General features: G+C 45.5%; 1 protein-coding gene across 1 annotated transcript in view; it reads right to left on the reverse strand.

Moving 5' to 3' along the window:
- Window positions 1-26,248, reverse strand: part of SLC7A10 (solute carrier family 7 member 10) — a 45,512-nt gene that overhangs the window by 9,008 nt on the left and 10,256 nt on the right. The window contains 3 exon segments of the mRNA XM_075161370.1: window positions 898-1,023; window positions 1,815-1,966; window positions 8,792-8,996. Of these exon segments, the coding sequence (XP_075017471.1) occupies window positions 898-1,023; window positions 1,815-1,966; window positions 8,792-8,996 (483 nt within the window).

Consider the following 26,248-nt stretch of genomic DNA (forward strand, 5'->3'; position numbering starts at 1 on the left):
ATTGGATTTGGGACTTCATGCTCTTCATGTCACCACGGGCTGGCATTGCACTTGCAGTGCTTTCTGCAGGACGGCGTCCTGGGGCGGCAGCCCGGGCTGTACGCACGGGCATCCCTCACTGCCATCTGTGCCGCGGCACCGGTGGCACCGCCGCGACTCGTGGGACCCTTTGCCAACCTCCGCTGTCTGAGGATGGCTCCTTCGTGGGGTAAATTCCTACCTGTTCTTAATGTGGTTTTCTTTTACAAGAGTTTGGTGTTGTTTAGCAGAAATACTGAGAAATAAAATGTCTATGGGGCTGGAAGATTTGTCAAGATTGTGGAACTATTACCACTGAGAAAACAAGTTTTCTGCCCTCTGTAAATGTCATATTTCATTTTCCTTTATATGACTCATCATATACACAATAAAAACATTATAAGCCTTTTGTGTTTTCTGCTTTCCATTAAGTTGGTGAATCGGCGAGACTTTTTTTTGCCTATTTTCAATCTTATAAGTGACTTTTTGTAGGAAATTGGACTAGTGCCCAAAATGAAGCAGGTGTTCTCCTGCCCTGGGCAAGGCATCGCGTATTCGTTTTACACCCAGAACACTTCAAATTTAAGGAACATACAACGGATTAAAAAATTTCAGTAACTGTTCCCAAACATCCTCAGCTGCCCTCCTTTATTCTATCAAAACCGACAAGGCGGGCCGGAGAGGGACTTTTTTAAGGGGATACAGCTGATTTCTTTGTTGTGCCATCCCTTCCACGGCTGTGTGAGTATACAGCCCCACAGCTCGGCTAAACCCAGCGCCCCTTGGGGTCGGTTTGTAAGGAGGAAACAGTGCAGTAGGTGGGAAAGATCAAGTCTATCAACAGTACCATACCCGTGTTAGAGCTGTCTCACAGAGTACCTTTAAAGATCTGTATGAAGCCCACAATAATGATAAGGGCCAGGGCTAAGAGTTTTCCTGCTGTAAATATATCCTGAATGCGCGTTGCCCATCGAACGCTGGAGCTGTTCACCCAGGTCAGGAGGACTGGAGAGCAAAAGACTGAATTCAGTGAAATGAAATTATGTTTATTTAAGAACACACAGTCAAAGCATTGAAAAACACAGACTGACGCGCACGTTCCTGCGGGGAGCTCTGGCGTGGCCGGGAGCGAGGGTGAGGAGGAGGAGCGTTGCCTTTCCCTAGGAGACTCCCAGCTGCAGGGGCACCCCTGGCAGCCAGCAGCCTTCCCGCCTCGGGTGCTGCCCATCGGGGCTCTCCCCAGCTCTAGTAACTGTGCCTGAGAAGCGCTCAACGAGCAGGGATCGCCGCTTCCTCATGGAAACGGTGAACGTCTTCTGTCCCCGTAGCTCTGGTTTGCTTTTGCCAGCACCACAAGTAATTAATGCAGAGCCGGTGGCGTGCTGCGCTTCCTACACGCTCGCATTTGTGAATGTAAAAGAAGACTAGGAGGGGCTCAGATGGTGGTGGGTAACCCGTGCTGGTGGGTAACCCGTGCCGGTTGGTCACCTGTGCCAGGCACCCATGGCCCTGCAGGGAGCACAGCACTGCCCCATCCCACAAGCTCACCTGCCCCCACTTTCCCTGGGACCCGCAGGAATTCGGGCACTGTTGTGCCCCGCTCCAGCCCGCTGTGCTTGCTGCAGGCAAGCGGGAAGAGACTGAATATCCCACACCAGTCACGGTGCTTGTCCTGGGACATCCCTGCTTGCCTTTTGGGTTGTGGCCGTGACCCCAGCCTGGCTGGAGCGGCCCCTCGAGTGGTCCCATGTAAAACCGAGGCAAGCTTTGTGTGTGCGCGAGAAGCAAATACTCACGTAAACACACCATGGAGAGGATCCTGGAGGCATTATAGGGGGGGATACAGTTAGGGAAGACGGGCTGCAGGACATAGTTTGAGAAGGTCAGCGCAATGACGGCCAGACTGGTCGGGTACATGATAAGCACCGCGCTCCACAGCAGCAGAAACCTGAAAAGACAAGAAAAAGCAGAAGAAAGCAGCGCTGGAGGTGTGCTGGGGGAGGTATTGCACGCTCGGCTGTGCAGTGCTTCGGGACGGCTCCCGAGGCATCAGGACTGAGCACCTTTGTCCTGGTCACACCTAACGGTCACCTACTTGTGCCTCTCCTCATCCCTTTTCCCATGTTCCCAGCGCAATCTGGATCTTAAATTAAACATTTTTAAGCAAAGCACAGTTTAGGGATGTATGGAAGAGTGAGGATTATGCCCAGTGGGCACGCTTTGATTTAGCTCTGTGTGTCAAAGTCAAAGCACCTCTGTTGCTCCTGGGCTGACACGTTACCGCAGCAGACAGCAGTCCCGACATTGAAGGCATCTCTGAAGGGTTTCGGCAGGGCCCCCAGCTGCGGGCCAGCTGCACTTTTGGAGCTGCTACCGGCTACCCGCCGGTCATTGGGGGGTTTCTTGTCACAGTTCGGGTTGGCCCTGCGACCTGGGCCAGGGCAGCTCAGCGCTGCGGTATTCTGCGATTGCTCAGCTGGTTGTCTGCCTCTAGCTGCGGCTGAAGGGGATTGCACCGATCAAGGTACCCTTGCAAATATCAAGTGTGAGATATTTTGGTTTCTCACTCTGGGAAAAGGAAGGAAAAAATACTTACAAAAGCAGCAGTGGATCTGGTTAGTGTTTTAAAATATTTGAAGTATTATTATTTCTATAGTGAGAAGTAGTCATTGCAAGAAAGTGAAATCTTTCTTGTCATGTACATACACACACAGATACATAATTCATTCATATACATGCACAAATGTAATGTGCAGGGATGCCCAGTACAAATGAGGATCAGAAATTATATTTTCAAATAAGATAATGTAGATTCTAGATTACATGGGTTGCTCTTTTAAAGGCTGCTCCCTCCCAGCATGCTGCCTGCTGCCAGCCCCTTAAATCTGGCACAGCTGGGGAGTCCCTCCTAGCCCGTTAACCTGGAGGGGGCAGTGCTGCTTGCCGGGTGCTCCTTCGGCCGGGGTGGTGAGTGTCTCAGTCCCATCCTTTACTTTGCCTTGTTTCTGAGAACTATGGGGTAATCTGATGCTTCCTCTTTCTTATTAACTACCAGATAGTTAATTTGGTAAACTGGCATGATGACAGAGCTTCCCAAATGATACTGTTGTTTTTAAAACTCAGCTTTTTTTCCCCTTTCTCTTTATTTTGTTGTGTGACTCCTTTTTTTTAATTTCTAATGTTTTTCATCATGGTTCAGAGCAGTTTCCTCTAGTAATTGCTTTGTGCTATTCGGTGCTGTGTGTGGTGTACCCAGTTTGGGGTAGCTCTGCAGAGCCCGCTCGCTGGGTGAGTTAACCCAGCTGGTCCCTGCTGAAGACTAGACATGACTTAAAGTCTGCACTAATAATTTGCTGCTAGGGTTAGGATGCTGGTGATGCTGAGCGAGGTTGAGTTCAGCCCTCGTTGCCCCTGCACGAGCCCCAGCTGTGTGTGCCCGGCAGCACCGCTGCCAGCTGGCAGGGCTCCGGCAGCGCCGCGCCGGCGGGGCCGTGGGGTTTGGTGGGCAGAGGCCACCAGCTCTTCCCTATCGCGTTTATCTTGGCCTGTACAATTTATGTAGGCGAGAACTGTGTTCAGTTAAAAATGTTCAGTGGGGAGAATGACTCTGAAAACGGTATTTCAGGCAAAATTGGCCCTTGCTTCTATGCTGTAATACAGAGTGCTTAATGGGAATGTGAATAATTCAATAGATTTCTGACAGTCAATTTGTTTCATGCTGAATTGAAATACATGCAGGACTGATAACACCAATTAAAGTAAATGCAGGATTTTAGCAGAGGGTGACAAAGTTGCACTGTCAAATGGGAACCTCAAATGAGAGATGGCATTAAAATAAGAAGGAAGCTTGCCTAAGATGTAGGCCCACTTTTATCTTGTTTTTCCAGGTAAGTTTTAACCAAAGCCTGGTTCTGAGAAAAAGACACCCATGCTGGTCATCACGTTCACGTCCCTGAACATCCAGCTGCTGGGGCCAGGGCTGCACCGCTGAGCACTTGCCTTGCTCCCAGTGCCGGCGGCTGCCAGGGGCAGGATCAGGAGCCGGAGGGCCGGCCAGCCGGGGATGGCTGTTCTGGAGTTAAATTGCTTGTGCGGAGGTGGCGTTTGCTGTGGCTGGCAGGCAGGAATTCATCCCAATATCGTTACCCATCACTCTGAGTCTTCTAGGAAGTCTTTGCTTTTAAAGCACCACCTTTTATCATCTGTTGTGTAGGAAGAGTTAAGAGTACAACTTCCTCAGCAAAGAACAACTGTTCCAGATCAGCTATAATTAATTTAAGTGACACAGGGCTGAAATGTCCTGCAGACATAACTGAGTTTCAGTCGCCCTTGCTATCGCGGTGCACGCAATTTGACAAGCGGAGGTGCAAGCCGAGGTGCACTTTCTGCCCTGGGCAGTCGTGTAGAGGGAGCGTAACCGGCGCTGGAAGCCCGAAGCCCAGCTTGAAGCAGGGAGATGTCACCGTGGCACACCTGGAGTTACTTTGCCTGGCTCTTCAAGTGGAAAGAGGGGGAATTACTGCCCCGAGGGCTGAGTTGTGGCACTGAGGGTGTCAGGAGCTGAACCCTGGCTGACAGGCTTTCACACTTACTCAGTAATTCACAGCACTACAAGAACCTGAGAAGTTAAATCTTCTCTCGTTGCTGATTAAGAAGGGATCACACCTTTAGAAACAGGCTCAAGACAGCTGAATGTAGAGAAAAAGGAAGATGTAGCTGCTCTTGTGATTCCCCCCCCCCCCCCCTTTTTTTTTTTTCCTGAGCATTGGAGTTTGTGTGGGAAATTTGAGCTGCTGCTTGTGCTGATGGTGAAAGGGCTGGTAAAATAACCTCCCTGCTGGTATTCTGAACAAACCGTGGCTGCGTGTAACGAGCGCCTATAGCTGCTAGCTAGATGGCTTCTGCTGTGTTTTTTGTTGCTGAGTGTGATCCAAAGTCCATTGAAGTTAATGGCTCTCCTCCCATCAATGTGTGTGTGCATTAGATAATATCTCTAATTAGATTCCCCCCCCAACCCCCATTTTAGAAACACGCTAGAATAAGTGACAATCTGTGGTGGGACATGCTGCTTTTGAGAAGGTGCGGCATTCATGTGGAAGTGCCAGGCATCCCTGGACCAAAACTGATTTTTTTGCAGATATCTCTGCATACTAATTTCCTCACCTGTGGAAAGAAATGAATGGCATGGTTTGATCTCGGTCTAATAGTCTAGTGGACTTGGTGAAATTGGTTCTCAAACATGTATTTGGGATGTGCCTGTACTCCCAAGAGGATCTCATGTCAGATATAAAATATCATGGAGTCAAAGCAGCCTGTGAAAATAGAAAATTGGAGTGTACCCTATTTGTGTGTCATTAATAAAAGAAAACAGTTTGAAATAGATGCTGTAGTACAGATCACCTTATCAGGGGAAAAGCTGGTTTAAGAAAGTTGGAGCTAGTTTGAATATTATTAATATTAACCTACATCGCTGAAAGAATTATTGCCTTTGGAAACTTTAGATTTTTGTACCAACAACTACAAAAAGGAGACATAGAAGTATATTTGAAGCATGTTTTACTTGCAGTTTGGAGTGACACTTATCACTTAGCTAAGTGCTTAGAGCTCTCTGCTGATTTCAATACTACTGATTTTCGGTAAGGACCTATGTCCAGGCACCAGTCACTGCTGGTGAAGCAGCTATGTTAGTTGCAACGTTATTGCTATTCAGAAGAAGTTGTATTTATCAAAAACACACTAGTGGGTTTTTCATGAAGCTGAATTTTTTCATTGTCTTCTGCAAGAATACATATTAAGCCTATTATTTGCTATTTTGGGTAATGTTTTTTATGACCTGTACAGACATGCAAGCCCACATGCATGCAAGATGAGCTGTGCTTAGATGGCTCCAGCAGCATGGGATGTGACACATTCCCTGCAGCTACTGTGCTCATACACAAATGCTATTTAAAACCAGGATGATTTCTAAATGAAGATGAAAGCGGGAAGTCTGCTCTCTGGCCAGACCAGAGCCCAGTGCAAGAGGAGCCCTCCCTCACCCCTTCCTTCTCCCCTGGCCAGAGCTGCCGGGGGGTGTCCCCTCTGCAGGGTAACCTCCAGCTGAGGTTTGCCACCGCTTTCAGCAGCGTTTCACGCACTGTCCTTTAGCTGGACTCGGGCTCGGAGCAGGGCTGCTGCTGTGCAGCCAGAGCTTCTGCCAGCTCGGGAGATGGCCCTGCTCTGCCTCTCTCGCTTTTATTCCATTTACCTTCTTGCATCACACCTAGCAGGGTTATGATTTTTTTTTTTTTTTTATTTACGCAACCAACTATCAACACTGCCAGGCACAGAAGCTGGGGCATGTCATACTCCAATGGCTGTTACGATCAAATAGCACATCTTTGTTCCGTATACCTATGCAGGAAAACATAATAAACAGGGAGGGTTTGGGAGGGCAGGGACAAGACAACAGAATTGAAGAGGAAATGTTGTGGTCTGGGTGGGTACGGCATGTGCTCCTATAATAAACATCTTCGTGTGAATAAACCAAACCATCCAGATTTGCCATTGGGAAAATCCTTTGGCAGATGCACTAAAGCTTTGTGTGCTGAATTTGATGTTCTTTGCTGTAGAAGGATTAAATCAAAAGAGAAAATGGAACTTTTGGAGAAGCAGTGGTTTTTTCCTCCCGGGAGGCACAGTGCAGGCTCCCGAAGGGCCCCGTTCAGCCCGGAGCCCCATGCGCGAGTGCCAGCGGGGGAACGGGCACTTCCGAAGTGGAAAACTGAAGGTGCTTGTGAGAGCTCCCCAAAGCTGCAGGCTTTAGGTGGCGGCTCAGCAAAGTGCAGCAGGGCGCAATCCCAGCCAGGCTTTCCTGGAAAATACGACTGAGGCTCCCCTTTTTACACCAAAACCTACCTGGAGGCTTCTTGCCTAAGGCAACCCTTTGTCATACTTACGACACGGTTTATTTTCTTGGGAGAAAAGGTAAAGTCTCTTTGCAACGCAAGAACAGGAGCACTGCTTCCCTTCAGGTGACAAGGTTGTGCTTTTTTGATATTGCTTGTGCATCGCAAGTCTGGACACCAAGCAAGCTGCTGCCGCAGCAGAGGGCTCCCCGCTTTGGGAGGCGAGAGCTTCGCTCTGTCCCCAGGTGAATGCTGGGCAGCGATCAATCAACGGGTATGTGGTTTGTTACGGCAGTTGCACAGCCTGGTGCTCTCTGGTACCATGCAAATTCTCTGAACATGGCACAGAGAGTGAGCCGAGGAATGACTAAAGCCAGGTTTAGTTGTACTTCATTTTGAATTACTTCCTTTTTCTCCCTTAGAAAGCATAATTCTTCTGGTTTTGTGAAACTGCCATAGTTTCTGGCCTCCCCCACAGCAACATTCCCGGGATGGCACTTGTGACCCCTTGTGCAGTTTTATGCTCTGTCATGTGCATGGTCCTTCCTTGCAGACCCCGTTCCCGGAGCAGGCGATGGGGGAAGCTGCTGACGGCCCGCCGCAGCCTCCCGGGGGAGCGGGGGCTTTGCCGTGCAGCTCCTGCCCCGTGAGAGAACAAACCTCAGCGAAGACGAGTTGAGATTTTGGCTAAGCAAGCCAATATTGTTGTTACCTCAATCCGTGCTGCGATGCCAGTGTAATTTTCTATGCAAAGTGGGACAACGTTCAGAGAAGCGATTCCTCCGACCAAAGAAACGCAGACTTTCATGAGAACTAGTATAAGGCAATGGCTTAAGGCTGACAAGCATCAGAAAACTACCTTGCCACCTAGCATGTGTTCAGCTGCTGGCTGTGCCCAGTGGCACTGAGCCGAGGCAGGCAGCAGCAAGGGGACAGCCCATGGGACGGGGTGACAGCCTGCCGGCATTACACCTGGGCTGATTTACTCTAGCTTAGCAGCCAGCTCAACTGTTATGAGCTTGTTTTCCGTCTCAAATGAGAAGGAATATTCTTTTCTTTTGTTCCTTCTTCTTTCTCTAGTTTGCGGTTATGGTGCTACTTTTTCAGAAATAAAACACCAACATGTGGCATGGCCTCTTTACTCGCAAATGAGCAAGCTGGCTTTAGTGCTTCTCTAGTAAGCTGTGACTATCGGTTTCATTTTTCTTGTTGAAGACACAGTAAAATATACAGTCAAGTATAAACCATGACCTCTTCTCACTTGTCCCTTCCTCCCTTAGCCACACTACTCCATTTGTGGTATTTTCAAAGAGAAATCATTCCCTGAGTTAGCATTTCCCCCTCTTTGAATTTACAACACTTATTTTGTACAGTTGCAGTCAGTGAGGCAGCGCCGCAGCCGGGCACCTGCGCCTGGGACGCTTCTGTGGGCAAGTCTCCTTCTCCGGCAATTTTCTGTATTCTGCTGTAGGAAGGTCTCGCAATGTAATGCCATAGAAATACTTGCTGCCTTCTGCACTGGTAGTTAAAGGAGGGCTTTGGTTTGTAAGTAGCTCCAGCCTGGCTTCCCTGCTGCATGAAGCTTCCCAGTACAAGGTACTGATCATTTATGGCTGGCCGCAGGAATGTCACGTGGAGACAGCGTCATTTACTGCACCGTTCTGCCCTTTCATGGACTTCATTGAGTCGGAGAGGGAAGTGAAACCATCCGTAGCTCTGCGTAGGGGCGATTTGGTATTTTTAATGAGAGCAGAAAGAATGACTTTGCGAAAGCATTTTATTGACAAAAGTTCCCTGTCTCTTCCAAGTCAGACATCTTTTCCACACTTAATATACTTAGTATAAACGTGTTTTCAAATTACTTTATATAGAGATAGGCTACTTACCCAGCTAACCCACCAAAAATCTCTGTGACGTAGGAATAATCCCCTCCTGATTTGGGAATAGTGACTCCCAGTTCGGCGTAACATAGCGAGCCAAGGGCAGCCACCCCTCCACCAAGCACCCAAATAATGAGAGCGAGTCCCACCGAGCCGGTGTGCTCCAAAACTCCTTTTGGTGAAATAAAGATCCCAGAACCAATGATATTACCTGGAAAGGAAAAAAAGGTTTGCAGTGAGGTAAAAGAAACCACGAAATGCACTTTTACTTTCTTTTTTTATTAAAAAAAAAAAAAGCAAATAAACCCACAGCCCCCATTCAACCCCATTCAAGAACCCCCCACCAAACCCTCTCTTCCAGATTTTGCTTGATTGTATTTTGTCTGATTACGCCCTGGGGAAAGCGTTGCCGTTTATCAGCAATCAAGGACAGTAAGTACATGCTCAGCTCTGCCGAAGCACGGTAAGACTCGGGTGAGCATCTGTGTTTGCAACTAGTGATTTTGTGGCACGAACGCGGACAGCTGCTGTCACCTGCCATGCCCAAGTATTTTATCGAAAGGAGTTAGAAGCATCTTTGTAATGAAGATTTTCATCTCCTCCTGAGAGGAATCTAAACAAGATAAGGCCCATCTTCAGAGGGGTTGGGAAGTCAAAAACCCCTCCGTAGCATTATCTATAATGTAGGAGCCAAGAGGTGCCCTTGCCACCAGGGCAGGTTTAAGGTTGTGCTTGAAAAGTCATCTCAAAGTCTTGAATATTAGAAATTAATTAACATTTTATATTTGCAATACGTGTGCTGCTTAGTCATTGCCCATAGATTTTAAAGGGATATTGTGGGGTGACTGAAATATTGGACAATGTGGACTTCGTCCTACTGATTTTGTTTAATTAGCGTGTGAGCCAAGGTAGTGCTGGGTGTAGAAGGGGAGTGCTGGATATCACAGACGTTCTTTGTTCGTGTGGGGCCAGGGCATGGTTGTCATCCCAGACCAGCGGGAACTGCTCTGCAAGATGTGCTTTGTAGCTGCTTGGGGTCTGGAAGGAGAGATTTTTTTTGTCAGCCTTCGGACTTTTTGAGCGATACCTGAATAGCACTCTTTTCCCAAAAGGATGTGAAGACCCTGCTGTTGTAGGACTCTGCTGAGGGCTTTCTTCTTTTATGAGTTAGTATTAAAATCCTAACTCACAGAGTTGAGTCTCAGCCTATGCTGTTGAACAGCATTTCTTATCAGTGCAGACAGGAAAATAAAATACTAGATACCGGGCGTTAATGAGGTATTGTCATCTAACCCAGCTTCTCGGCAGCCTTTGAACCTGCGCATCATCAAATCTAAGCTCTCTTCCTCCCCTCTGCTTTATAAATGCTTTTCAGCTTGTAATGTATAGCAAGTCCCCTAAATACGTCTAGTTATGTGAAATTTTGCTGCGTTTGGCTTCAATTCTGTCCTTGCGTTTCTTAAAGCAGCTTCAGGACGCGCGGCTCATCCAGCCGGTCTGCCCTGGTTGCGCTCGTACGTAGCCGTGTGTTTGCAGCACGTGTGTTGAAGCAGATACTCTATTTGGGCTTTGAAATGAAATTAAGGTAGAAAATAGACAACTCCAGCAATCGATGAGCAGGTGCCCACTTCCCAGCGAGAGCAGGAGGGTGGAAGGCCGCGGGGGCAGCCCTGCCGCTGTCAAACTCCTGCCGGATCGCCCAGAGGGTTTCGGGCTTCTTGGGGCAATGGGCCGCTCGTGGCACGAGGGTCTTGCCACACGTGAAGCCATTCCCTGAGTTAGTAAGGCACTGCAATGGCAAACCAGAGAATCTGACTAAATACAGTAATACGTAATGCAATAAAGATACATTCTTGGGATGGGATGGTGGGATTTGTGCTTTTGTGCCTTTTCTGTTTGCTGGCACGTCAGCTTGTAGGGCAGTGCTGCGTATGAGGGCTGTGTCGGTGTCAAAGCTGGCTTTTCAATGTACAGCTGAACCACGTTATGAAGTGCCCCCAGGCAGCTCAATCTGTGGTGTGGCGGCTTCAAGTAAGGCTGGCCAAGCACAGCAGTAAGGAAATAGTGGTACAGATTAAAGAAATTGATGCAGACCCCCCACAAGTTGTGAAATCGGTTTAAAAAGGCATGACATTGAAAAAAATTTTTTCAACTTTTAATTTGAATTTGTAAGCTTTGCAGCTGGCCGTGTTCCCCTGTGTAAGAGTCCTTCCATGGGCATGGGCAGGCCAGAGTAATTTTCTTTTTAGATAAAAGTTGAGAGCCACAGTTGCCATTTTAGCAAATACACTGAATAGCACTAAAATTTTGATAATAATGTTGCTTTAAAGGCATTAAATCTTCTATCATCCCTAAAACCATGTAAAAAGAAAAAAAGATTTGCTAGTGTATTTAAAGGGCTCAGCAAGCGACTTCTGTAGCTGGCTGGTCTGTCTCTCTGACAGGGCTCAACCTGCTCCCGCAGAGGACAGATTTTGGAGCACGAGCCATGGGGTACCCCTGTACCAGTGATGCGGGGGACCCTCCTGCTACGTCTGACACCATCCTCTGCAGACGGCTGTGGACTACACGAAGGCTGGGGCCATCTCGCTGGGTCTCACTTAGAAAGTGGCAAAATGCGAGGCAGGAGCAAGTTTGTATTCAGGAAGGAGCTGCACGTGCAAGGAACGGATCACAGATTGACTCGAAGGCTATTTAAACTTCTCCTTTTGGCACATATCCCCTCCCTCCACCCCAACTTGGGGTCCAGGGTGGAGGGATGCCCCTTCGGTGCCCACACTCTTCCCTCCTTCCTGCCTGGAGCCAGTGGCTGGGCTGGGCTCAGCGGCTCCCAGTCCAGAGACTGGAAAACACTCTGCAAGGGACTGGGGTTTACTCTAGAGAGGAGCTGAACAAGAGAAGATAAGTCTGCAAATGTACAGACAATATTTGTAAGGAATACATTTTTGTGTGCATGGGCTGCTTTCTGATGCACAGATAAGATTAAGCCAGAAATAACTGGCTTAAATGTGATGTAGGAGATTGCGGGTAAAGCTTAGAAAAATCTTGGCAGTGTTGAGATCTTTAGCCATGGAGGGAATCCCTGGGGAAGACCGAGGCATCTCCCACCTGAGACCTCCTACTGCAGGTGGGACAGACATCCTCCGGGACCAAAAGCACTTTCTATGTGTTTTAAAAAAAAAAAAAAAGAAATTGGATCAGGGATGTAGCTGTTATCAAAACTAGATCATACTAGAACAACAGTAAAATTAAATATAGCTATCCCTTAGCTGAACTAGCACAGGCAGCCCTAACCACTGCCACAGCATTAATCACGGCAGCTTGCGCTGAAGAAATGGGTTTTGATGTGGATGATTTGCACAATATTATTCATAGCGCTAATAGATTTGTTCTGGGTCTTCCCTACTGGGAAGCTACACGGCTGGAGTGGAGTGGAGTGGTGAAATCTTTCAAGAAGATAGATGAGGAGTTAATGTATTACTAAAGCATTAATAATACTTGATAAAATTTATGAGGCTTTTTGGTCATAGTTTCTCCTGCTGACTGAAGCGTTGCAACATATTGAAAACAAACAAGCTTTTCTGGAAGACTGGTTGTGCCCTGTTCAGGAACTGTAACAAATCTTGAATTTAGGCTGAAAAAGAAATACCTGCCGTAGGAGTTTAAAAACTGTCGTCTCAAAGTCTCTGGCACTGCTGTGTGCTGCAGTTGTAACGGTTATACTTGTGCGTATGGAGGAAGGCCTTAAGTTATAAAGGACCCTTAAAAATGATCCTCTACCTGCCAGTGTAGATACCTGTGTGTATCTGTTTTTCACAGACCAATGCACCTGAAAATACTGCAATTTTGGGAGAAGCCAGTGGTATTTTGGGGATCATACTGAATTTAGGACATACCGCTTTTCACCACAATAGATCGGTAGGTTTTAATTGCCTCTTTGGGGTGGCACAGCACTCGTTTCTATTCTGGCAACTTCAGTACTGAACAAACAGGAATCGCCCAAAGACAGAATAACCCATAAATGAGTCCCCTGGCTCCTCTCACGCCGTCTCCTCCTGCTCAGTGCTCTCCTTTACCTTAGCTCAGGTTTGCTGCTATTTTTGGCAGCAAACAGCAGATGCAAATACCCATCCTTCAGCGAGCTCTCGGCAAGAGCTTCCACCCCCACACTCTGTCATCTTTTCATTGTGTCAGTACGTGGAGAAAGGATAAAATCCAAACGCAGCGCGGCATCCCCTAAACTGCGAACGGACAAGAAATCTAGCAAATCTGCAAGCTGATGTGCAACGTTACAGCGTGGTCCCTCTGCAGACCTGGGCTGGGGGGGGCTGGGGGGGTGACCCCCGAGGGCTGCTATGGCTTACGCACTGGCGAGGGGGCGAGAGCTGGCTGCGTGCCTGGCTTTCTGTACCTGCTCAGCTGCTTCAGTGTGATGGGCAGACCTGCTGGCAGGCTGGGAAGGGTGGGGAAATGGGGAGATAAGTGCTGGCAGCGCTGTGGGAAGCAGTGTGATCAGGCCTTGCTGTGATGGACCCGGGGAAAAGAGAGATGAGTCCCAGTGAGGTGTAACCGCAGAAATAAGGTGGCGGCAGTCATTTGGCGTGGCAGTGATAAAGTGCAGTCTCAATGCATAGACAGAAAGTCTACGGTGTGTTTTTTAAATGCTCGCATTTGGCTTTGTCACAGCCCTGATCTCTCTGTGCGTCGGGTTTCCGCTGCTAGGAAAGGGCATCGCTCGCCCCAGGCGCTGGGCCGCGAGGGGCATCGGCAGCGGGGCCGCTACTCAAACCCGAATCGCTGTGGGGAGGAGGCATCCGTGGCACAGCGTGGCTTGGTGATGCCCTCCTGTTATGGCAAGACTGCCAAAGCAGTCCTCCTCGTGTGCAAGGCTGTATGAGCTGGAAATAGCTAGTACTTTTTTTTTATTTAAGGATAATGCTTTCTGGGTGCAGCTACCTGAAGGGGCAGGACAAGAAGGAACAGGCAGCCTTCTGGATGGTCCTTTCATACAAACTTCCACAGGATTTTTTTTGTTAAATTAAGTAGTTAATCATATTTTAAAAAAATCTAATGTCCTTCATGAATGAATACATGATAAGGCAAAATTCTCTTCCAACCTCATGATGGACTTCCTATTATTTTGCTCTTGCAACACGTGCAAAAGCCATATCAGCAGGAGTGGAAGTACTACGCCCCCTCTGACAACAAAATGTTCTGATGGAAACCTGCCATGAATGTGGTAAATGTGCCTGGGAAGTACCTTCACTTCACTCGGCGTAGGACATGTTTAAAAATAGATGTGGTGAAGATGCTGAAACACTCCAAGAAAATGAAATGTCAGAAAATGCCTGATGAGAAGCAGAGTTTTCAGGAGGTCTCCTGTTCCTTAGCAGAAGTGCTTAGACCAGAAGACTTAACAGTAGGGCAGATGCTTTACCTACAAACAGGTTTTTCAAAGCAAGCCTCGGTCAGCAGGAACTGGAGGGAATTTGGTGAGCAACTCTGGGGCAAGAAAGAAATTGGCTGTGCAGCTCAGGGAGACTCTCGTTACTGTGCTCACCATGTTGGCGATAATTTGTTTCAGCTTTACTAGTGCTGGTACTCCTGTTACTCACTGCATGTATTTTTTCTTCTAAGATGTGAATAGATGGAAAAAAATAATTCCTTCTTGTAAAACAGCCACTTTATCGGCTCCTTCATGGCCTCTAGCAGAGTTTCTTGCTACAAAACTACCTCTTTGAACCGAAAGGAAACTAATACTTGAATTCCATATATGTTCATGCCACGGACTATCTTATAAATATAATACAGAATAGGCTGTCTAGAACTATATATATATATATATATATATATAAAAAAAAAAAAATTCTTATTGGTAATAATACAGCCTTAACCCTGCCTGGGAAGTATGAGCCAGTTACTGAAGTTGTGTGATGAATCCGAACAAATCCATACTAAGTAATCACAGCACCTCATCTAAAAATGCTAAATTACAAGCTTCCCATGTGGGCGATGTTCTCGCCACCTCCAGATCAAGCCTAAGGAGGGACTGATGCATTCACACAGCACAACTTTTTGGGCGAGGTAGATCCATACTCGTGTTGTGGTACTGTGTGCCCCAAGCCCACCGCAGATGCTCAATGCATTACGCCAGCCACAAAAACGGAGGATGGAGAGAGACGGAGCCACGTGAAACGGGGCAGGTGAAGTGTGCCAAGGCGGGGAGAGCGGGGTGATGAGCCTGAGTTTGCCTCTGTCTGCTGGCCCAAGCCCGCTCCCTTGGCATGTGAAAATGTTTCTGCTAATAATAATTAAAAAAATGATACTCACTTGCTCAGCCCTCTCATATTCTTAACCTAAGCAAGTGTCAGTTTTCTGCAGGACAGAAGCTGTCCTCAACCCAGCACTGTATTGTGTCGCACCAATGAACCTTGAAAAGACATCCTGCAAAAATACTGACCTCTGGAACAAAATCCCCTTTCTGCTCTAGTCAGTGGAGTTTGTAAAAGAGATATTTGAGAGCCTTGAACTTGACAAATTCTGTGAATTTATTTTTTTGCTTATTCACAGTAACGATGGTCTATGATGGAGACGAGGAGAAAGGTAGACCTCACAGCTACGCCTGCTTGATGTTAAAGCAAAGCATTTTTATTCTTAACTTAAAGAAATTGGCCCATAAAATTGCTCAGGAGCTGCTCGTTGGTGTGAAAAGATGACCCTTGGCAGGACTGCCAGAGCCTGCAAGACCTTGGGTGATCTGCTCCCACACTGCAAGTTGCGCACATTCGCTAAGACCCTGGGGTGCTCTCGCGCAGCGCTGCCGTATGTGTTACTTGACTGGAGAGGTGAAAAGATGCAGCCATTTCTTCCTTTTTTTTTTCCCCAATTTTCTTTTTTTTTTTTTTTTCCTTTCCTATTATTCTAGGATATGGAAATTACTCTCAACATTGTCAAAAAAAAAAATCATGACACTGGATAAGATCTTAGAAGCGATATATTTCAGGCTATTTTACTTGTCTTCTGTGTTTTGTAATTTTTTTTAAAGCCTTCATGGTTCAGATTTTGACAATTTTCTGAAACAACTCATGAGGGTTAGGAACATAATTTTTAAACAAAAGCTGAGGTTCTCATGGAATAATACCACTTCAAGAGTTATTGTGAAAGGGGGGGGGAAGGCAACAAACACCTAGATGTAAGAGATGACACAATATCGTGCTGTATATGGGAAAGAGTGCATATTGTGGCAACTCACTATGGGGAGACAATAGGATGCAGATAAAAAAAGAAAAACCCCCATGATATAGGAATTTATGCTTTTAAAATTGTTTTAATACTGAACAAATCTTTTCCCAGCTGCACTTTGTATGCGGTGCTGTAACCTGCTGCTGGGGACTTTTATCCGAGAGCAGAGCTCAGCCTGTGCTCTGTGAGCCGCACTCGCAGCCCAAACGGCCGGGGCGGCTGCGACCCAGTGCACTTGCTGGTGCCACCGAGCCCGCTGGAGGTCGGACAAACCCAAACCAGCTGTTGTGACATGGCAGTGAACTGAGTGTGAAGCGAGTTCAGTCTGCTATCAGCCACGCTCTGTCTCCACCGACTTAGTGGCAGGGGGTCCAACACCGAACAGAATGCCAACACCCCCGTCCTTTCCAATTTCCAGTCCTTTATCTAATTACGTTTGGGATCTTTTGTGCTTGTAACTTTGGTGCTGAGACCTGGCCCTGGGATGGGTTTCCCAGACCAGTCACTCACACATGTAACGTGCGGTTTTGCTTGTAGGCCAGCACCTTGTGCAGAGCTAAACCATTCGAGACCTGTGGTACCGACTTGAAAATCAGGGCATGGGGCTTTACTGAAAAATCCAGTGTTTTCAGTTCACCTCTGGCTTTTGAACTATGAGAGTGCATTTGGGGTCAGGTTTTGATGTTTTTTAACGTAACTATGGGAGTTGAAATTCATCTTTTAAACAAAAGCCGAATTCTCATTAAAACACTTCAAGAACTGCACTTTGAAGGGGAACACTAAATATCACTGTCCTCTGAGTAAATAAAGGGACCTGGTAACACTTTGCATATTCACTTAGCATGCAAAGTCCTTAGGGCATCTTTTATTTATCTGCAGCACACAATCCACGCGGACTGTAAAAATAATGAATCTTGCAGTCTGTTGAAAGTATTCAGCAGTTCTTTAGGAATGGCCTTTTTGTATTTAGAGACCATATTTCTGATAAAACTAAGCAATTTCCTGTGTGGTTAGCAAAGGAAAATATCACTCATGCCTTTTTACTGCTTGTGCGTTTCATTAAAGATCTATGTTACGCATCTGAAATTCCGAATGGCTCTGTAATATGGACTAGAAATTTGTCTAAGCAGCTCTTCCCCCTACAAAGTGAAATATTAACAAAGAAATTCTGCACCTTTTTTTTTTTTTGGCCGCAGTCAGGTATATCACTTTGTGACTCGTTGTGAAGAATTAGTGGGCAAAATTCCTGAAAAACTGTGTATGGTTCATGAGCATAAATCCTGCCAGGCTCCTGCTTTCCTCGAGTGCTCTTTATTGTCCTCAGGAGATGGAACTCTAAAGCTCAAGGCGGGTCACCCTGCACTTGGTGGCACGTTGCAGGTAATGCCGTGGGGAGGATGCGATGTTCGAAGGCAGCCTCTGGAAAGCCTGCGTTACCCGGGCGTCCCGCTTCCTTCAGCGTCATTACAGAGGTGCGTCCAATTTACTGAATTAGAGGAGGAGGAGTAGTAGTTTGACAGTAGTCAAACACGGTAGTCAGCGTCATCAGGGATTATATTCCCAACCGTATATTGGGTGTTTCATTGCTACCGTTGTAACAGATGGTCTGAGTATGTGTCTGGGTATCTCGGCTAGGAAGGGCAAGTCCAGCATCCTTTCTCAGTGCCAATGTGGGGAATGTAAACCATTATTTGTCACTTTTTTATGAAGCTGTACAAAATGAGATTTTTTTTTTTTAATTAAATGTTTGAGACCAACCTGGTTTCAGTTACAGCTTTCTTTTGATATATTGGTATATTGTATCCTCAACAGTAGATATGGATAGTTTTCACTGATAGCTGTGAATAGAAGAATAATCAAAAGTCTATCCATCCTCGCAGGACTCCCACATCTAAGTAGACACTGTTCAGGCCAACAGGATGACAGTCTGTGTCACTGCTTAAAATAGCTCTCTTATAAACAAGTGCTGAAGCTTTGCATCCTGCCTGGAAGTTAATAAGTAAATATATCTTATTTGCGTATGAAATATTGTAAAGATTTGATATTGTTTAACAACAACAAAAAAAGGAATTGTGCTTTACAAACTGTTTAAATCCAAATTAAATATGAGGTGATTATGTCAATAATGGCGATGATGTAACTCATCGTAGATATTTATTTATATGCTTATTTATATATTTATTTAGCAGAAAATTGCTAAACTAAGCAGCCTCCAGTCCAGCTAATTGTCAGTTACTAATTGGCTCTCAGGAGTTAAGCACTTCTAATTGAGGACATTAGTGACCGGTTTTGATTGTCACTGCCTGTTTGTGAACTCAGGGCATGACACACCTACAAAATCAGCCAAGAAGTAACATGTAGCTCATAATTTTGGTGCTAATCGGAAATCTTGTGGCAGCACAGGCAGTCCCACCAGCTCTATTTATTTCCAGTAAATAAACTTGCCTCTTTCTGCCCTGGCCAACCTCAGGCTCTGCCCTGACCCATGTGCCGGCACTGCCAGGAGCGCGATGGCTGCCATGCACCGAAGCCGTGCCACGGCACGTACCGGGATGGATGAGCACAAGGTGCTGCTCAGCCTTTGCCCTGCTCCTCTCCAGCTTATTAACAGAAGTGTAGCATTTAATACAAGAGATTGTAAGTGCCTACCCCCCCAGGTAAAATACAAAGGGTAAATGAAGTTCTGAATCAACACAGCAGTCAGGCCTAAAAAATTACTAGGCTATAGGGACTTTGCTGAATTAAAACCAGCAAACACTCCAAGCGCATTTTCTTAACCTCTAGTCAAGCATGAATTTAGGCTATATGGCAACGTTTTAGATGTTTCATGTAATGGCCTTGAATTTCTTTGCTTTTAAATAGCATTCAGAAAACTCTTAATGAAGAATGGATGAAGAATAAAAGAATCTATAGAGCTTGGCATTAAAATAATAGCCATTTAACTTCATATGCGAGTAAAAAATGTAACTACTGTGCCAGTGGAAAATGAATTATGGCTCCTCTGCTAATATGCTTGCAAAAGAAAAACTGAAAAATGGCTATAAAAATAACAGTGATAATTTAATGTCTACAGGGATTGGTATTTAACAAAATTAAATGATCTTAAAATCTGACTTCAGTTCAAATATTTATGTTAAAATTCCTAGCAAGTAAGAACATGACCAGTCATTATAAACTGTAATTCCAGCATTCCAAGCGGATTTTACTGGGTTAAGAATTTATAATCTGATTATGCTACACCCAACTTTAAAGATTTTAAAAATTAGGCTACTTAAAATACTGACAAAAGTGTTTTCTTTAACTTGACATAGATTTATAAAGAAGATATTTGCCTTTTGAGCACTAAAATACAGGTATAGTCCATGAGGACCTGAAGAACCAGCTTTTTCTAACAATGAAGGTGTGGGTAGAACCCAAAGCTGAGTAAAGGAAAGTAAATATTTCAGGCATAACTTCACTAATAATGACTGATGCGGTCTTACAGAGCGTGTGCTAGTCTGTTTTAGTACTAGGGTTAGATTTTGCTAGTGCATAAGATACGATGGAGATCTGCCGATCATTGTAATATTTATATATTAAAATGCAGTATCTATATATTAAAATAAGCTGCAGCATCCTCAAAAGGACGCTTGCAATTTATATATCGCCTTTCACCGACTAGAATATTTAATAAGCCAGGCTCAGTTTCCTGCAAAACTGCTTCACTTAGGAAAAAAAATCCTTTAATGAGTGTAAAACCCCAAAGAAACATGGCCGGTTTTTCCACCCCTCCCCTTTTCTCCGGAAACCAGGGTGCAGCGGTGCGGGGGGCAGGAAGGGCCGGCAGCGGCCCGCCCCGCCCCGCCCGCGGCGGGCAGCTGCCCCCTCCAGCCCGGGCCGGTCCCCGCCCTGGGCTCGGCAGGGCCACAGCCCGGGCCGGTCCCCGCCGCTGGACGGAGCTCACAACTGGCAGGAAAAAGGCGAAATCAAGCAGTGCCATCAGTTGGGAAACATGAGGGACTGGAAAGCGTCTTTCATCTGGATAGCTCGGGGAGCTGCAGCGAGGATGGAGTATCACTCTTAACCTGAATTTTAGGGAATATTATTGTGGCTGTCACCTTTGTGGTTTGCTGTTTTCCTCAGCGTTACTGAAATCAACCTGTTTGCAAGACAATTGCACGCATCTTTCCCTTCAGAGAGAAGAACCTCTGTTTTCTTGTCTTCGACGCTTTAAAAAACATAAGACTGATTAAATTGCAAAGAGAACCAATGAGCAGAAATAGCAAGTGGATACTGCTTGTACGTGAAGGCTGCACTGTGGTGATTTTGGGGGTGTGTTAGGCAGCTCTGTTGCAATTAGATGAAAAATTCATGATCTAGAGAAGAGAAATCAAACTCATGAGAACTGCTAACCTCAGTTTCCCAGGACCTTTAGTATATCTAGGGCCATTTGAATAGTTCCTTAAAAGTAGTAAGCTGCACATTTGGCTCTGGCTTAAGGTGTATAAACTGCTTAATAATGACTTAGTTTGGAATCACTTTCCACCAGCAGTGGAAAGCAGCCTTAGAGTCCTTGCAAAACCTGCAAGGTGCATGTATAGGACTGCAGTACTTTGCCATTCAGCTGAAGCCTGCTGCTTACCATATGAGGCTGACCATGCTCAGACCATTAGTAGCCCAACATCTGCCAAGGTACCCAATAGCTTAAAACCAGAAAATGCCGCAGTTTAAAATTTCTACCTTTCCAAAAGGGGATGCTCTTTTATCTTGTTTCTGTAAGATTAGTGATAATTTGTCAATTGTTTTTCTTCTACAGAAGAAGGCTAACCAAGAGAAACTTCATCAAGAAAGCTTTTAAGCCTCTGTTTTGGTAACGTTTGTCACAAAATAACCTGCTGCTTGAATAGCACTCAAAGGAGGTTACATTGGCAGGTGCTGACTGTACTTGTAGGAAGGGCACATCTGTACTGTAAAGACCTCACTGAAGAAGATATGATGTGGGATATTATCACTATAGTACTTAGAGTGAAATGCAAATGCTCTCTTAACCAAAAAAAGCACTGGAAACTCTGATCCCATTCTGTGGCTTGCAAGCATCATGCTCTCGTGCACGTGGGCATACACTGGGTATGATAGATTAATTTACAAATCTGTGCGTTCAAAATTGCATGGCTCAGTTTGGCACTGGAAGGACACATGGTTGTCCCCACCAGTCAGTGCTGGTCCCCACCTGCATACCTCCCCGCGCTGGAGACCAAACATTTAGATGACGTGTGCAGAGGACAGACCTGCACTAAGGTAGATAAATGGTGAGGAGGTGCCAGGGTCAGGCCTCTTAGGAGCATGCGAAATAATAAAGGAGAAGATGGATGTCTGCTAGTGCATGGTTTTATTCCGTTTTATTTGAGTAATGCTGCTGCAACATGTTTATATCAAAGGAGAAGTTAAAGCCTGTATGATAGGATTTTTATTATTGTTCTAAATTGAGAACTCCTTTTATTCTGCTAATCCTTTCAGCGGCTGCAGGCTCTGTCTGCTCTTTTCAGGCACACAGTCCACTGCTTTATTTCCTGCTCCTCTGTTCTGACTCTTGTACTTGGTCTGATTTCTCCACTTCCTTAACTTCTGACTTGTTCTCCTCTTCTCTTGCCAGTCTTGGGATATGTGGGCTGCATTTCATTACCATGGAGAGCAAACCTCAGCCTCCCGTGCCCTTCTCTATATGCTGCAACAATAAGGCAGAAATATTGGGAAAAGCCGCCTCCTAGGGACTAGATGACATTTTCCTTGGGATATTCTCAAAGGAGTAACACTGAGTGAGCTCCAGCACACTGCCGCGCTGAAAGCAGCCTATGCAGTAGTAGGGCTGTGGGTGGGGATACCACCCCCCACCTTTGCTGAGCTTCGTGTTGCACCTTCCTTTCCTGCCGTCTTCCCTGGCAGCAGGGACCTTGAGTAGGGTTTATGGCAAGGCAGTGCTGCCAGGTGAAGATGAGGGGCCCCAAGAGAGAGCTGTGGAGCAGTCCTTTTTGGTGGGTCCCACTGCATCGCCACTGGCAGCAGCGCAGGGGGCTGCGGGGAGCAGGAGCTCAAACTCCCCCCTTGACTGTGGGACTTCAGCACATAAAGGAGCTACTGTGACCCTTGAAGCCAAGCACTGCTGTGGCATTAGAGAAGGCTTCAACCCTTCCACTAGTTTCCAAAGAGAAACTGAATGCTAAACCAATGTTGAGGCTGTAAGAGGGATGTAGATGAAACTCCTCTAATGTTCCTAAAATCCCTGGGTTGCCCTGGTAAGAAAGTGCAGCACTGCACACTGCTCTATAAATAGTGCAGCTTTATGCTGTATTAGCCCTTGTTATCTGTCTGACATCTGTCTTCTGTGCTCTCTGGACTTCAATATCCTCCTGACTTGGAGTTTTACCTCCAAATAGCAGAAATGTCATTAAATCCCGCGATGTAGAAATGGGCAGTTCCTAATGCCCTGCCCTGCATGCATGCTGGAGGAGGTGGGGGTCTTCACTAGGACACCGTGTGACTGACTACTACCAGATAAATCCTGATTTTAAGGAAAGCAACTGATAGTGGAGCAAGGTCCCCCCATAGCGGCTTAAGAAGCAGGTGCCAGACCATGCAGCTGATTTAATGTTTGTCCCTTGGCTGAGAAATCCCACAAGTGACAGCTGCGCCTCTGGGATGGCTCTCACAGTGCCCTCTGCACCTGCAATGATTTTCAGTATTTATCAAGAAGAAAAGCAATTACAAAATACTGCTCTAAAGCTCTCCAATATCTTTAATAACAGCCAAAGAGTTCAGCTGTGTCAGGGGGTGCTGTGGGGCAGACAAGGACAGTATGACAGATACAGTTTTTTGCCAGCCCAGACTCTTCAGCCCTACTCATGCCAATGGCAGGAACCCTGGCATCATTTTTTAAGCATAATTAGTTTCATGGAAAATGCTGTGGGTTGTTTTTTCTTTTCTTTTTTTCTCCCCCTAGCTCTATTCTTCTTGCTCATTGTGACTGAGCACAGTAAACAGATTACTTGAACAGTCTGGAAAATTTATCAGCAACTGCTGCCCAGTGGGAAAGCCTCTTCCTGTCCATTCCTGAAAGCCGTCAGTCCTCGTGGAAGTATCATCATTTGCCTAATTAGAAAGATACAATAAAATGGCTGTATGCAATTTCAAAAGTCATACAGTACACTAATACAAGTTCACAGAAGGATCTTTTTTGTTAGATGAGTCTAGGCTCTAGTGGAAGAAACCAGCCTGGAAGCTGGCACTGCCTCCCTGACCCCCACCCTGCTCCCCAGCCGCTGCAGCACCTCCCTGCTTACCTCGCACGCCATCACTCTGCAGCTTTTTGCTGGGAAAAATGTTCCTCCTTTAATAAGTGTACATTCAGCAAAGTGAACGGTGCAAATTAAAACTTTACCTCTGCATGCACTGGAGCCCTTTCAACCCTCAGCTATGGCTACTAAGAACCCACATGTGAGCCGTCTTTGCCCCAGGACTCCACAGCAGCAAAGGGACACAGGGGGACTCACGGGGCAGCATTACAGGAATGAGCAGGTCTGGAGAAAAGACACAGCTTGAACTGATTTGCTCAACTATAAATAAGGCAAAACTTAATTCCCACTCTCGCCCCTGGTTTTCTCACAAATTATCAGGTTTTATGCATCCTGCTCTGACCCCACAAAGATAAGCCCTGCAAAAGTGTGCTCAGACTCAGGCCAGTTGGTCAATTTTTTGACCGTGCTTATGTAGCTTCTGCAAACCTGTGACAACGTTATAACCTGGGATCCATTAAGAAGAGCATCTCTAAACTAGACATCACTTGATCCTTAATCTCTGAGGGAGTATCATGGGAATTTAAACATGTTAAACTTTAAGATAAAGCTTAGTTTTCAGTATTGTCCTGAACAGTAAAGGTGTTAAATGCTGACAGCACCTTCCTAAATTGAAATTCCAGGCAATACATATTTAAAACAAAGCAAGATGAAAATAGCAGTAACAAGCCATCCAAATACAGTTGTAGCTCAGGTTACATAATTGGGAAGAAAGATTGATTAAGAATCTCCTATAAGCTCTACTGCCACTGCCTGGGACCTTACACAAACCTTATTTTGGATGCAGATGTAAACAAGCAAAGCTTGCTGCTCTTGCAGGTTTCACAGCTCCTTTATCAGAAATCATTCAGGCTCTCAAGTTTACATTCTTCTGGTTGTAAATCTGTGCTAGCAAATTCTGGTATAGTTAGTTTTACCTCCATCAGCATGGTATCATTACATCTCTACATGGCTTTGTCTCCGTTTTAGCAAAGAATACAAAGATATGCTTATGTTTCACTATGGTCAATGAACTGAGGTGGAATTTAAAAGCAAGAAAAGGTATTTCTGTCTCTTTAGGTGTGCACAACTATTGCACAATGATATTTGATTTAAAGCTTGCACCTAATTTTAAGTGCACTTTAACTATGTCAACCTGAGTTTAAATGAGATTTCAAATACTTAGTATACCCTTCCACAGGCGTCACTTACAATGCCATGTTGCTTCCTTACGTATTTAGAAATTGGTGCTGACTTGAATCTTGACTTTATTTATTTTTAAATCTTTTATTTATTTTTAAAGAATATATTTAGATAATTTTACCAACAAAAACTAGAAAATTCTTGATTTCCAAAAGAAATGTCAGCTTTTCTTGAAGCTGTTAAATATCTATGATCTGGGAATTTAAGGAAAATGCCAGACCTGTTGTAACATGATCTCAAGAGTTAGTAATATTACTATGTAATTTTCTTTTGTGCGTATGAATCCTGTATTAGCAAATACCGCAACGTTTTCTTGAAATTAAGTATCTTCAGAATTAGTAGACTTCATGTTGCTCACTGATGTCTTTATATATCAAATTTGTCTAAGCAGTTGACCAGCTGTATAAAAATTTCATCCAAAAAATGTCACTCTTTCCCTCCCAGTGGAAAAATTGAGGGGGAAATTCTTGTTTATAAAATGTTTTGAGTACACAGAAACATGGAATTAAATGAGCTAATCCTGCAAAATACAGATTAACACAGACCTGAGCACCCCTGCCATCGCAATGTATAGGACCCCTGTTACGATACACTTTCTGTTCTAGTTCTGCTACAGATCAGAGATGTTTGTCTTGTTTTAGGTAAGTAGGAAAGAAAAACAAGACAATAGACCTCTACTTGAAGTAGGTTCTTTATAAATGTCACTTTACAGAATTTTTGTCATTGGTTTGGGTTTTTTTCAGTTCTGGTGCTTTTGAGCAGCTAAATCTCAGCCGAGAAGTCCTTGGACTATCTCAGAAGGCCACAAAAGGAAAAGTAGGGATTTCAATAGATGGCATTTTCAGAGACCTGTCTTCAGGGAGGGCCTGCAAGCTGGTGGCTGGAAGTGAATTTGTGAATTTGCTCCTCTTGGCCTTTGCGTGCCACCTTCCCTGTCTCTGAAATCAAGACGACGATCGATCCCTACCTGCTGCAAAGGACAGGCGGGCTGTCGGAGCAGCTCCTGTGCCCTGACCATGTTTGGTCAATGACAAGTGTTTTTATTACTAGATTTGTGGTAAAAGGAGTAAGCGAGACTGGCCCCCTATAACTTTAATTAACGAGAACAGATCACACTTGTCCCCATCACTCTCCGCCGTGCTGTGCAACCTGAACACAGTATGGTCCATTCACACCCAACGCCCCTGCGGTACGACTGCCAGCCTCCCTCTGTTCTGTGGGTAATAATGGACTAATGTGCTTCGTACCTAGCTGCTTTAATTTAATGTAGGGTCTGATCCTATAAGGCAGTGAAGTCCTCGGCTCTCGTTGACTTCAGTAGGATTTTAGGGACTCGGGACCTGTTAAGAAAAGGGTCTTTAATCTTCCATCAGGAGCCCGAGCATGTGAAGGGGAGCTATTCCTTCTGTACGCACTCGTAATATGTACAGGATTTGGGTACCTTTTGTAATAGTCCGCTTAAATCTTAATGCGTTGCTAGGAAACTGGCCGGGTCCACAACCAACAAACATGTAGACATTGTGTCCTACTGGTCTCTGGCAGAGATTACTGTAAGAAATGGCTTTATTGCAACAAGATCTACTAGCAGTAGTACAAAAAAGTAGTTCGTCAGCTTTTTTTTTAATTACAAATATTTTAATTCTATCATACAAATAGAAATCCCTTCCAAGCTGAAGGCTAGGCATGTGAGGACACCACCCAGAATCAAATA

The sequence above is a fragment of the Calonectris borealis genome, chromosome 12 (genome assembly GCF_964195595.1).
Source record: "Calonectris borealis chromosome 12, bCalBor7.hap1.2, whole genome shotgun sequence".
NCBI classification, from domain to species: Eukaryota; Metazoa; Chordata; class Aves; order Procellariiformes; family Procellariidae; genus Calonectris; species Calonectris borealis.